At 47.2% G+C, this 14,274-nt stretch overlaps 1 protein-coding gene across 1 annotated transcript in view; it reads right to left on the reverse strand.

Annotated features, from left to right (window-relative positions):
- Positions 1 to 11,469: 11,469 nt before the first annotated feature.
- LOC142198593 (uncharacterized) overlaps positions 11,470 to 14,274 on the reverse strand; it is a 138,948-nt gene continuing 136,143 nt past the window's right edge. The window contains exon 12 of the mRNA XM_075269620.1: positions 11,470 to 11,616. Within this exon, the coding sequence (XP_075125721.1) occupies positions 11,470 to 11,616 (147 nt within the window). The remainder of the gene's footprint in view (positions 11,617 to 14,274) is intronic.

The following is a 14,274-nucleotide window of genomic DNA, read 5'->3' on the forward strand; positions in this document are numbered from 1 at the left end:
CGGGAGTTTCAACAAGCCGGAACGCCAACATCTCCTGGGCCAGCAGTTTAGCGATGTTGGCGTTCAAGGCTTGCGCGTGTGGGTGGTTAGCAGTGTATTTCTGCCGCCGCTCCAATGTCTGAGAGATGGTGGGTTGTTGTAAAGAAGCGCCTGATGGTGCCTTTGATGGTGCAGGAGAAGGAGATAAGACAGGAACAGGGGAGGATGAGGAAGAAGTCAACAAAGTGGCGGAGGCAGATGAAGTGGTGTCCTGGCTCGTCCTCTGGAGTGCATCGCCAGCACAGTCAGCAGTGGCAGTGGCAGAGGCAGAGGCAGTGGCAGGGGCGTGAACGGCAGGCGGCCTTTGTCCTGCCGTTGCTGCCTGCCACTGATTCCAGTGCTTGGATTCCAAATGACGGCGCATTGAAGTGGTGGACAAGTTGCTCTTCTCAGAGCCCCTAATCAATTTCGAGAGGCAAATTGTGCAGACAACACTATATCTGTCCTCGGCGCATTCCTTGAAAAAACTCCACACCTTCGAGAAACGTGCCCTCGAGGTGGGAGTTTTTCGGGGATGGGTACGAACTGGAACATCTTGGGAGATTCCAGGTGTGGCCTGGCTTCGCCTAAGCTGCTGACCTCTGCCTCTGCCTCTAGCTACCCTTTTTGGTGCTGCACCTGCCTCAACATCCACACTACTTTCCCCGCTTGACATCCCCCCTGTCCAGGTCGGGTCAGTGTCCTCATCATCCACCACTTCCTCTTCCAACTCCTGTCTCATCTCCTCCTCCCGCACAATGTGCCGGTCAACTGGATGCCCTGACGGCAACTGCGTCACATCATCGTCGATGAGGGTGGGTTGCTGGTCATCCACCACCAAATCGAACGGAGATGGAGGAGACTCTAGTGTTTGAGCATCTGGACACAGATGCTCCTCTGTTAGGTTCGTGGAATCGTGACGTGGAGGGGCAGGTTGAGGGACAATGAAAGGAGCGGAGAACAGCTCTGGGGAGCAGGGACAGTTGGGGTTATTGTTCTGTGAAGCTTGGGAATTTTGGGAGGAAGGAGGACAAGACTGTTGGGTAATAGGAGGAGAGGAGGCAGAGTCTGACTGGCTGCTGGACAATGTGCTGTAAGCGTTCTCTGACAGCCATTGCAAGACCTGTTCCTGGTTCTCGGGCCTACTAAGGTTTGTACCCTGCAGTTTAGTTAATGTGGCAAGCAACCCTGGCACTGTGGAGTGGCGCAATGCTTGCTGCCCCACAGGAGTAGGCACGGAACGCCCTGTGGCTTCACTGCTACCTTGCTCCCCAGAACCATTCCCCCGACCTCGCCCACGGCCTCGTCCACGTCCCTTTCCAGGAGCCTTGCGCATTTTGAATTCCCAGTTAGAAATTGGCACTATATACCAGTAGCAAAAATTGTGGGTGCACGTAACCCAAATTTATTCTTTGAATTCCCAGTCAGACAATGGCACTATATGGCAGTAGCAAGAAATGAGGGTATTTATAACCCCAATATATTCTTTGAATTACCAGTCAGAAACTGGCACTATATGGCAGTAGCAAGAAATGAGGGTATTTGTAACCCCAATATATTCTTTGAATTCCCAGTCAGACAATGGCACTATAAACCAGTAGCAAAAATTGTGGGTGCACGTAACCCCAATATATTCTTTGAATTACCAGTCAGAAACTGGCACTATATGGCAGTAGCAAGAAATGAGGGTATTTGTAACCCCAATATATTCTTTGAATTCCCAGTCAGACAATGGCACTATATACCAGTAGCAAAAATTGTGGGTGCACGTAACCCCAATATATTCTTTGAATTCCCAGTCAGACAATGGCACTATATGGCAGTAGCAAGAAATGAGGGTATTTGTAACCCCAATATATTCTTTGAATTCCCAGTCAGACAATGGCACTATATGGCAGTAGCAAGAAATGAGGGTATTTATAACCCCAATATATTCTTTGAATTCCCAGTCAGACAATGGCACTATATGGCAGTAGCAAGAAATGAGGGTATTTGTAACCCCAATATATTCTTTGAATTCCCAGTCAGATAATGGCACTATAAACCAGTAGCAAAAATTGTGGGTGCACGTAACCCCAATATATTCTTTGAATTCCCAGTGAGACAATGGCACTGTATACCAGTAGCAAAAATAGTGGGTGTATATAGCCCCAATTCTATTGCTAGGGGACTTGCAGGGTATTTCTGAGGTGAAGGTGGGGGGGCACACCGTTGGAACGGGGATTTGGGGTGTATATATGGGGTATACGGTAATACACTGTCAGTGTGTTCCATTCAGGATCCTGGGAAAGCTGGGTTGCGGCGATTGAGCCCGTCAGTGCCACGTTACACTGACAAGCTTCTCCCTGGAATTTAGCTCTTACAAGAGCTGTTGTGGTTGTCTTCTCCTTCCTATCCTAGCCTGTCCCTGCCTACCCAGAATCTAAGCCCTAGCTAACTGGACGGAAACCTCCGTCCCCGGTGAATTGCAAGCTCAGAATGACGCGAACCTGGGCAGCGCTGTTCTTTTAAATTAGAGGTCACATGTTTTCGGCAGCCAATGGGTTTTGCCTACTTTTTTCAACGTCACCGGTGTCGTAGTTCCTGTCCCACCTCCCCTGCGCTGTTATTGGAGCAAAAAAGGCGCCAGGGAAGGTGGGAGGGGAATCGAGTAATGGCGCACTTTACCACGCGGTGTTCGATTCGATTCGAACATGCCGAACAGCCTAATATCCGATCGAACATGAGTTCGATAGAACACTGTTCGCTCATCTCTAATTAGTATCGTTGTTTCTAAATGAATATGATCTTTTTTTGTCCACATTATTTGAGGTCTGACAGCGCTGCAGCTTCTTTTTTTATTACTTTGACGATTTCTCATTTGCTGCAAATAAATACAACCTATTTTGCCTTGAATTTCGGAGACATGCTGTCAGTAGTTTATATAATAAAAGAAGAGTGTACAATTTACTCAAAAATATACCAACGAAGAGAAAAATCAGGGAAACTGAAAATTTTGCGATGGTCTCTTAATTTTTTCCAGAGTTGCATATAAATATATATATATATACAGTATATATATATATATATATATATATATATATATATATATCCTACTAATATTATAAATGTGAAAGTATTAGGCTACTTTTCGTCACAATCGCAGACATACTTTTTTGCCAGGACCCCCACAAAACCACAACTCATACCACCAGCTCTGCAATCCCACACACTTTTTAGCAAGCCATAAACTCCCTATTGCCCTCTCGGGCCTAGCTCCTAACACCAGGCAGGCATACCTCCCAACCGTCCCGATTTCCGCGGGACAGTCCCGATTTGGGTGACATGTCCCGCGGTCCCGGTTGGAGGGAGGTATGTCCCGATTTCAACTCAGATCTGCGTCCAGAGGACGCAGATCTGAGTTGAACACATATGCGGCTGAAGCAAGGAGCTGACACAGGTCAGCTCCTCGCTTCGCCACTGCCCGCCTCTCTCCCTGACACATGCTGCTGAAGCTGCTCGCGTGCTCGCTTCGCCGCTGCGTCTCTCTCTCGCTGACACATGCGGCTGAAGCGAGGAGCTGACCTGTGTCAGCTCCTCGCTTCGCTGCTGCTGCCGGCTCCTGGTTTGTAGACGCGATGTACAAGCCAGGAGCCGGCGGCAGCGGCGAATCGAGGAGCTGACACAGGTCAGCTCCTCGCTTCAGCCGCATGTGTCAGCGAGAGAGAGACGCAGCGGCGAAGCGAGCACGCGAGCAGCTTCAGCCGCATGTGTCAGGGAGAGAGGCGGGCAGCGGCGAAGCGAGGAGCTGACCTGTGTCAGCTCCTTCCTTCAGCTGCATGTGTCAGCGAGAGAGGCGGGCAGAGAGCGGCGAGGGAGCGGAGGAGAAGGTAAGTTTAATGTGGAGGTGGAACTTGAATCTGGGGGCAGATGAAGGAGAGGACAGCATGACACTGGGGGCAGAGATGGAGAGGACATGAATCTGGGGGCAGAGATGGAGAGGACATGAATCTGGGGGCAGAGATGTGGGACATGAATCTGGGGGCAGAGATGGAGAGGACATGAATTTGGGGGCAGAGATGGAGGGACATGAATCTGGGGGCAGAGATGTGGGGACATGAATCTGGGGGCAGAGATGGAGAGGACATGAATCTGAGGGCAGAGATGGGGGACATGAATCTGGGGGCAGAGATGGGGGACATGAATCTGGGGGCAGAGATGGAGAGGACATGAATCTGGGGGCAGAGATGGAGGGACATGAATCTGGGGGCAGAGATGTGGGACATGAATCTGGGGGCAGAGATGTGGGGACATGAATCTGGGGGCAGAGATGGAGAGGACATGAATTTGGGGGCAAAGATGGAGGGACATGAATCTGGGGGCAGAGATGGAGAGGACATGAATTTGGGGGCAGAGATGGAGGGATATGAATCTGGGGGCAGAGATGTGGGGACATGAATCTGGGGGCAGAGATGGAGGGACATGAATCTGGGGGCAGAGATGGAGTGGACATGAAACTGGGGGCAGAGATGGGGGACATGAATCTGGGGGCAGAGATGGGGGACATGAATCTGGGGGCAGAGATGGAGAGGACATGAATCTGGGGGCAGAGATGGAGGGACATGAATCTGGGGGCAGAGATGGAGGGACATGAATCTGGGGGCAGAGATGTGGGGACATGAATCTGGGGGCAGAGATGTGGGGACATGAATCTGGGGGCAGAGATGGAGGACATGAATCTGGGGGCAGAGATGGGGGACATGAATCTGGGGCAGAGATGGAGAGGACATGAATCTGGGGGCAGAGATGGAGGGACATGAATCTGGGGGCAGAGATGGAAGAGGGACATGAAACTGGGGGCAGATGAAGGGTGTATATGAAACTGGGGGAGAGATAGAAGGGGGACATATAATTTACGGGTGACTGTAGGAGGAATATACTGTGTGCAGGCACATGAAAAATTAACGAGTGGGCGGAGTCAACACAAAAGTAGGCGGGGATAAATTTACCGTGGCGCGATAAGCCGGGGTTGCGGGGGTGGGTGCAAAGGGGGGGGGGGGGTTGGAAAGGGGATGCAATGACACCTAGATGGGCGAATGGATTTGGCTGAAATTGCGCACATACATACCTTGGGTCCCGGATTGAACGATAGGCTACATAGAATTCCCGTACACCGCCGCAATTCACTCCCGTGACTGGTGCTTTTCACTTTTGAATTTGCTGCAGGACCTGGGGCGCTGTAGGACCTGGGATGATGTCATCCCAGCCCCATCAGCAGCTCACCTGGATGGGTGCCGCTTCTCTATGTGGACGGGGCTATCGGTCGGTCGGCATCCACAAGAAAATGGCGGCTCTCAGAGGTCCAGAGCATCCTGAACCAGCGCCCGTACTCTGGGGCAGCGAGAAGTGCGTACGCTGCCCCGCCTGTGTGGGCTTACCACAGGACCGCAGTGCTCTGCCGCGGCCAGACAGGGGTTCGGCCTGCTGTCCTGTGGCGGCTGCGGCCTCTGGACTCTGCATGTCCGTCACGGATGTCGCCGATGTCTGCTTAGGGCTATCTACAGTGTCATTAGGCCGCAGGAGAAGGGTTGTGATGACAGGCGAGTTAGGGGACTTTGAGAAGGGAGAGGGGTGGGGTGTTGGGAGTGAGGAGGTTGCTGGTTCAGTGTGGGATGCGGGAATGGGGGGGCCTAGGCAGGTAAACCCAGGGGCCCCTGGAAGGGGGACGGGGACAGGGCTGCCACAGCGCCCACAGATGGAATGGGGGCACATGGCTTGCCGCGGGAGGGGGGCCCTCATAGGCACCCCTGTAACATCGGTGCACGGGGAGCCCGGGGTTTGGTGAGGCCGTGGGCACAGGTTGGTGGAGGGAAAGGTGACACAGGGTCTGGGAGGGGGAAGGGGTCACTGGGTAGGTAAGACAGGGAACGGGGCATGGGGTGGTGGGAAAAAGTAGGTACAGGGTAGGTAACACGGGAGAAGGGGGCATGGGGTTGGGGAAAAGGGGCACGGGGTAGGAGAAAGAAGTGAGCACATGAGGGAGAGGGTAGAAAAAAAAGAGGTTGGTGGGCGCCAGGGGGGGAGATGAGGAAAAGGGAGCCGCTGTGGACACAAGGAAAAGGAAGTGGCGCTACAGGTGGGTCACGCAGGAGGCCAGGGTTCCGCGGACGAAGTCGCGGGTACTGCTAGTATATATATATATATATATATATATATATATATATATATATACACTAGCCTCTGCCCACGACTTCGTCTGCGGGTTGCTGGAGTGGATGATCCACCTATATTCAGCAAATTGCTACCGTCAATGGTTTGCCTACTCCGAAGTTATTTTGCAGCTCTTAAACTGTCCTGCTGCTGAACTTGTTCTTCACACCGTGCCTTTGATTGTTCCGGCAGCTCGCTGGGAAGCCATATAATGAGCGTGTTGTTGGGGTTGATGATCCACCTGCTCCGGCGTTTCGACAGCTGTCAAGCTGGCCTGTCGCTGAATGCGTTCCTCGCGCTGTGCCACGCCATATAATGAGCCTGTTGTTGACATTGATGATCTGCATGCTTCGGCGTTTCAGCAACTCTCAAACTGGCTTGCCACTGAACTTGTTCCTCGCGCTGTGCCCGTGATTATTGTGGCATCTCAGCAACTCGCTGGGACGCCATATAATGAGCGTGTTCTTGGCATTGACGATCCGCCTGCTCCGGCGTTTCAGCAGCTCTCAAGTTGGCCTGGCACTGAAGTTGTTCTTTGTATGTGTTGTTGGCATTGATGATCCCCCTCATCTCCAATTGAGGAGAGATATGTGACTTCTGGCCACCTTCATAGCTCTCGTTTGTGACAAATTAAATTAGATTTTAAAATTGAAAAACTGACGGTTTAGATTAAAGGTGTTTGCCCATGTCAGTTTGTCTGCACTGCCTGGAGCAGATCAGATAATATGCAAATACATGTACACAAACCACTGAGGGTTGGCGTCCGTGTACTCAGAGAGATAACAGATCTGGGACCTGAGATAAGCTGCTGCAGGAGCAGTATAATATAGTATGTGAACATAAATTCATAACAGTCGTGAAGACATGTCATTTACCGAGATAAAAAGTAGCCTATGTTTTAATCGAGGTTACAATCTATCTATATGCCAAATTTCATTCAAATCTGTTCAGCTGTTTTTGGGTGATTGAGGAACAAACATACAAACATACAAACTTTCACTTTTAGAAGTATTTGTTTAATCGTTACATTTTCTTGGAATTTATCAGAAACAAATGGCGTGTGAGACATATGTGCAAAATATGTAAATAAGTAAAAGAATTCAGGAAGGGGACAAGTTACAGGTAAACCCGGAGTACACGGACAGGTTATCCTTCCTGACAGCACGGCTTAGATTTCATCGTTATGGATCACCGCATGCTGGAAATAGTTTAAGTAAAACAAATAGCGCCTGTATTTAATCATTTATTTGGGAGACAGTCAAATCTCTTCTGCAGACACGTTGTACAGCACAATGGTACATATTGATATAGGAATTGGGTTGATGTTTTGTAGAACTAACTATGCTCAATGTAAATAGACACTGTGAGCTGTACAAATGTTGCATCTACCAAAAACATAAGTCCGCAGAGAAGATATTCCTAATACCATACATCTTTATTAATAGATAAACAAATTCAGGTAAATTCTCATGGAGGATAGAGATATAGATCCAGACAAAATGCATTCATTTCCAGGGGCTGGTTCCTTCCATAGAGCCTGTATATTGTCATTATAACTGTAAGTTGCTTTCCCTTAAAGGGGCTCTATCACTGGGAAAAGTCATTTTTAACTAATCACATCCTTGCATAGGCTTTAGAAATGCTATTCCACACCTACCTTTAGTATGTAGATTACCTCAGTGGTTTATGAATAAGTCCGTTTCTATTCATACACTAATGAGCTTCCAGCCAGCACAGGAAGTTCCCAGCAGCACTCATCTCTGCTATTCTCTCCTATGTGTGTGCAAACAGGAAGCTGAGTCATCAGCAGCAGCAGGCTCCCATAGGAAACAATAGCAAAGGGTGCACAATGTATCGTGCACCAGTCTAATTAGCATATGAATAAAAACGGACTTATTCAGAAACCACTGAGGCAATTTACATACTAAAGGTAGGTGTGGAATAGCCTTTCTAAAGGCTATGCAAGGATGTGATTGGTTAAAAATGACTTTTCCCAGTGATAGCGCCCCTTTAACTTTGGCTAGATTTATGATTGTGTTCTACCCTGATATAGGTTATAGCACTCTGTATACTGGCATGATATGATGAAATACAATGTTTGGAGGGTTACACCTCATGTGACATGAGATATCTTTTTTTACATATAGTTATAGGTTTTCCATACATGGGTTTAGTTAGAAGATCGGTCTGAGTGTTTCCTGTGTACAGTAATTCTAATGCACAATCCAGGCTACACAAGAAGGATGAAGGAACTCAGAGGAGCTAACTCCATTGTGGTCAATCTAATGAGCCTTTTGTGTGTGTGGTTGACTCCATTTGTCAGTCTGAAAGCCAAAAATATTAACCAAAAAGGAAAATGATGACATGACAGGTGGGAGGTTACAGGAAGCAGCATGAGGTCCAGGTGTCCATAAATGTGATGAGATATATGAGCTCTGGATCGGATATTTTAGACCCACAGCCTACTAACGTGTCATTTGTTCCACCACCAGACTTAAAAACAGGTCTGTACTTTAGTCCCATTTTTATTTTTCATTCATTATATATACTTGTCTTTTTTATTGCATCTTTTATTGTTAAGCACTGTACTTTTTTTCGTGTATATTAAATCTAAAATTTAATAAGATTGTCCTTGACTCTAAATGTCCCCCAAATTCCAAACTTTTGTTTGCTATTTGTGTGTGGTTTGGGTATATTGGTGTCTTGTCTACCATAGGTGACGGGTGGTGGCAGCTGTTTGTGGGGATGTGTGATTGTAGAACATTGCTTCACTCCTGTGTAGCCTAGGATTGGTGTACAGTGAGTTGAATATATTTTGTGTGCGATCCGGATCCCTGATATGGAGTATAACGTAGGCATAGCATGCAGAATTTTATTATCAACTCTAAGCCCTTGAATGGGATTCGGAGCTTTGACTGCTATAAAGATATATTATAAAATAAAGAGAGATGAGCAAATGTTTGGAATCTGTTGGAATTGGCTGCTATCTGATTTAATTTAGTCTTATATTGTACACTAGTTTATGTTATGCTACAGTATGGGCCATTCTGTTTATCCTATATACAGTGGTGTAAGAACTGCCATAGCAGCCATAGTGGCTGCCATAGGGATCATGAATTAGGGGGTCCTGTGGGACCCTGCTCTTTTTTTTAAAAAAAAATAGGTCATTATCTGCTGGAGTAACCCCAGCAGGTAACGGGCCCTATTTACTTACCGATCCCCGTTCTTGCTCACTGCTACCTTTGCTTCCCCTTCTGCCCTCCAGGGGGCCCCTGGCATCCCATATTACCTTGTTTGGGCCTCCTGGAGGGAAGAAGTGGAAGCAGAGTCAGCAGTGAGCAGGAGTGTGGAGCGGTAAATAAGGCCATAGGCCTTTCTACAGGGGCCACTATAAGACACTGTACTGTGTGCAGGGGCCACTATGGGATATTATATTGTTTGGAGGCCACTTTGGAACATTATAGAGTGTGTAAATGTGGTGCTGTACTGTGTGAGGTCCAGGAAAGGGAGAGTTAGGGTAAGTTCACACTGGGTTTTTGGTCAGGATTTTGAGGCCATATTCGCCTCAAAATTCTGACCAAAAATACGTCTCCCATTGAAATCAAAAGGAGTCGGTCAGTTCTTTTTTTTGGGAGCCGTTTGTTCCGGCTCCCGGAAAAAAAAAAGCGAGATGCTCATTCTTTCCGGGGGATTCGCCTCGCAACATCAGCCTGAAGACACTCCCTCCCAACTAGTCCCATTCATTTGGGCCAAATATGAAGCGGAGTGCACGACTGGATGCCGGTGCAGTGTTACGGCATCCATTCGCAGCTACCCGTATTTTCGTCTGGAACCTGAGGTGGCCTCCACCTCAAGTTCCAGACCAAAAAACCCCGTGTGAACTTACCCTTATGCTTTTCAGTCAAAAAGTTTGCTGTGCCACCCAATGTTTGCTAGTTACGCCCCTGTCTGTATATTGTATTGTTTGTATTTTATGTGTTTCCCCCTTTCTGGAGCACTCTGCCAAGAATCTGGCACACCCCTCTTTTTGAGGGAAACTTTATTTGTCCCAGCCAATTCAGTGTTTGCAATTGGTCTAGTCCTAGAAGCTCTGCAGACCATTGTTGGGAGAACAAGCAGACCCCCTAAGGCAGCCAGTGCCCATGTTCCATCACTAGATCCCCAAGAAAGATTTACTGTAAAGCCCACTGAAAAGAGGGATGTGTCATTGTAGAGGAGAAGTTGTAGTTTTGAGAGCCTCCCAAACAAGACCCTGCAACATACTGGCAGATAGGGATCCTAGAGACTTCATCATATCAGACTCCCTATATATAGTGGGTAAGGCACTCAGTTATTCTGACACCATCTACCCATAGTGGAAACCCAAGCTACTACTCCCATTGGGGAGCTGCATATGATCCTTGTTACCTCAGTAATGTTTGACCATTGGTTCAATTGCACTGTAGCCTACTGAGTAGTTCCGAAGCTTACCAGTGTTTATTATCCCTGTACTGTGACATCACTGTGTGTATAATCTCTGTACTGTGACATCACTGTGTGTATTATCCCTGTACTGTGACATCACTGTGTGTATAATCTCTGTACTGTGACATCACTGTGTGTATTATCCCTGTACTGTGACATCACTGTGTGTATTATCTCTGTACTGTGACATCACTGTGTGTATTATCCCTGTACTGTGACATCACTGTGTGTATTATCTCTGTACTGTGACATCACTGTGTGTATTATCCTGTACTGTGACATCACTGTGTGTATTATCCCTGTACTGTGACATCACTGTGTGTATTATCTCTGTACTGTGACATCACTGTGTGTATTATCTCTGTACTGTGACATCACTGTGTGTATTATCCCTGTACTATGACATCACTGTGTGTATTATCTCTATGCTATGATTTCATTGTGTGTTAATCTTGCACTTGACATTACTATGTTTATTATACCTGTTCTCATATAACAGGGTGTCACTAGGATATTTCCGATTATTTATGATGTTCAGCAAGTGGCTTTTATGGCTTTCAGAAAGAGTTAATGTTTTTATTTAGTAAGTTAGAGACACCCACAAAAGTGCTATTGAAAAATACCTCCTTTATAGACAAAATGTCGGGAACTACTATGTAATGCACCTAGTGGAGCTTTTATAACATCCACTTCTAAATCTATAGTTATTATCAGGGAGTTGGTTACCACTTTCCATGTAATACAGCTTCTGGGAAGACTTTCTACAAGACTTTGCACGGTGTCAGTTGTGATTTTCTTCTATTCATCCGGAACACCATTATTGAGGTTAGATGAGAGGTCCCAGCTTGCAATAGCGTTGTTGCTCACCCCAAAGTTTTTTGACGAAGTTGAGGTCAGAACTTGTACAGGCCAATCAAGGTCTTCTAGGTCTTCTAAACCAAACAACTGCAAGAGGACCATCAGAAGCAGGATATTGTAGGATAAAGGACAAAGTGGTAGGGTCCAGCTCCCGCTGGATTCATGGAGTATGAATCATAATAGCACTTCTCATAGCTCCAGGCTTTTGGATCACACTAGGCACTATGGATAGAAGTAGTGTAGGGATTTGAGTGTAGCCACATGGTTCCAAATTGTCACGGCTACTTGCATACACAGCAGCATGCTTACCTCTCCTGAAGGCAAGGGCCACCGGAGACATAGACCTATGTAACTATACACAGTTTGCTTGTAGCACAACAGTAATTTATGATATGCTGTCACTAGATGTCTCTCCTTTATGTGTGGCCACCTAGGGGTTGTGTTGTACATTGCAGCCTTTCAAAAGTTTTGCTAGCATATTGCAATTTCACGACAAATATGAGCTCAGTCATTGTCGGATATATCTGTATATAGATTAGGCAAAGTATTGAAAAGCCTGCTGCTACACATACTGTATACTGCTGTTATAGACAGGTGTAATGTATTTGGGGGCGGTTGGGGTGTCAAACATTGTTGAACCCCATTGTTCAGGTATTTATCCTCTATTGCAGGGGTGCTCACACTTTTTCAGCATGTGAGCTACTTTATAAACTGACCAAGGAAAAAGATCTACTACCCACTTCTTTTGGGTGGGGCCAGGGTGGCCTGTAGGCGGGACCGTGGGCGGGGCATGTCTGTGGGCGGGGTCTAGCGGAGCGTGAGAGCAGGAGACAGCGGCGTTCTGTGGCCGCCCAGGGATCCCCGATGTCTGCTTGTTCACAGTGCAGGCTGAGCGTTATCTCTGGACACTGGCAGGATGCCAGTGTCCGGAGATGACTCTCAGCCTGCGCTCTGAACAAGCAGCACCCCGACTCCCTCCATCCCTAAGAGCGGGGAGCGCGTCATCCCCTGGAGCTGCTGCTGCCCGGCCTGCAAGTGTCCGGAGTGCTTGTTCACAGTGCAGGCTGAGAGTCGACTCTCAGCCTGCACTGTGAACAAGCAGACACCGGGGATCCCTGTCTGCATCCCGCGATCGACCCATACGTCCTTTGCGATCGACCGGTAGATCGCGATCGACGTATTGGGGCCCCTGCTCTATTGTATGGAAAGAGGATAAATACTTTTCGTTAAAACCATAAAACTCTATATATTCCCCAGCTCAGTGTCTTCTTCTCTATCATAGACTCTCACAGATACTAGAACTGACAGAATGGTATTAAGGATAAAAAAAAAACCTTAATATTTGCCCTAAGACTTACACTGGTAATTGACACCATTGCATTTGTTCTGTCGCTGGTAATTGATAGCATTGCACGTGTTCCTCAAAGGTCAACTTTGTTTGCACAGTATTGTAAAAGACTCCTACTAAATTATTTTAGAACAGCATCATTACATTCCATGATATTTATACAGTGATCCTTATGCAAAGCCAACAAGCACAGGATATTCTAGTTCTGGTTGAACTTTATTGTTAGATAATCATGGCTGAATGATGAGAACATAAAGCGTCTGCGCGTGTTTGGATGTATTTTTCATTGTCACTATACCTCAATACGTGTAGATGTTACTAAAGGCATCTGCCCCATCCGGGCAATCCAATCTCCAAACTAAGAACTAGGGATAATGAGATCTGTAGATCTTGCGGATAAAACCCACAGTGGCCACTGCAGGAGAAAGGTGGTATTACAGTCCGCTCATTCTAATCAGTTGGTGGCCGTGAAATTTATGGTGGTTTGGATAAAATATGTATATACTTTATGATGTTATGAGATGTATCTAGTGAATTTGTGTTTATAACTGGAGTTGGACTTTACTTCAAAGTGTCAGCATGTCTCCGATGTCATGTTTATGGTAACCCACAAGCCAGGATACGGGTGGTTAAGCAAGTCCCAGGAAGAGCATTCAATGCAAAGCGCCGCTAATGAATAAGTCGGTGTGTGTGGAGTGTAGAAGACATCGCGACTCCATTAAGAAGCCAGTCAACCCATAAATATCCAGCAAAGAAAAATGATGTCATCATAGATGGGAGGTTCACGAAGTGATCAAAGCTGAGAATTCTTTAAAAATTGATGAGATACGTGAACTCAGGTTCAGATTATGGAGATAGAGGTCACCTGTAAAGTTTGCACATCTGCTTCCCCCCGTGCTCCCAGACTTAAAAATGGAGCTGCATCCTTGCTGGTTTGGACTTCGGCACCATCCTCAAGCCACATTCTATGGCGCAGGAGGAGTGTCCAGCTAGGATTCCTTGCTTTAGGTTCTTATGGTACTGTCTGAACACTGCCCTATTAGCTCAGCTCTATAGTGAATTTTCCACCACACCCATCTCTTACACCTTGGTTTCCCTCTGCTCCTCATAGGGTAGTTACACACGGGTTTTTTGGTCAGGATTTTGAGGCCACATCCGCCTCAAAATCCTGACCAAAAAGACGCCTCCCATTGGAATCAATTGGAGCCGGTCAGTTCTGTTTATTGGGAGCCGTTTTGTTCCGGCTTCCGGGAAATTAATCGAGATACTCATCCGCCTGAAGATACTCCCTCACAACTACGACCATTCATTTGGGCACAATCCGGAGCGGCATCCAGTTGCAGCAACCCGTATTTTGGACCAGAACCTGAGGCGGCCTCTGCCTCAGGTTCCAGTCC

Source organism: Leptodactylus fuscus, chromosome 3 (assembly GCF_031893055.1).
Source record: "Leptodactylus fuscus isolate aLepFus1 chromosome 3, aLepFus1.hap2, whole genome shotgun sequence".
NCBI lineage: Eukaryota > Metazoa > Chordata > Amphibia > Anura > Leptodactylidae > Leptodactylus > Leptodactylus fuscus.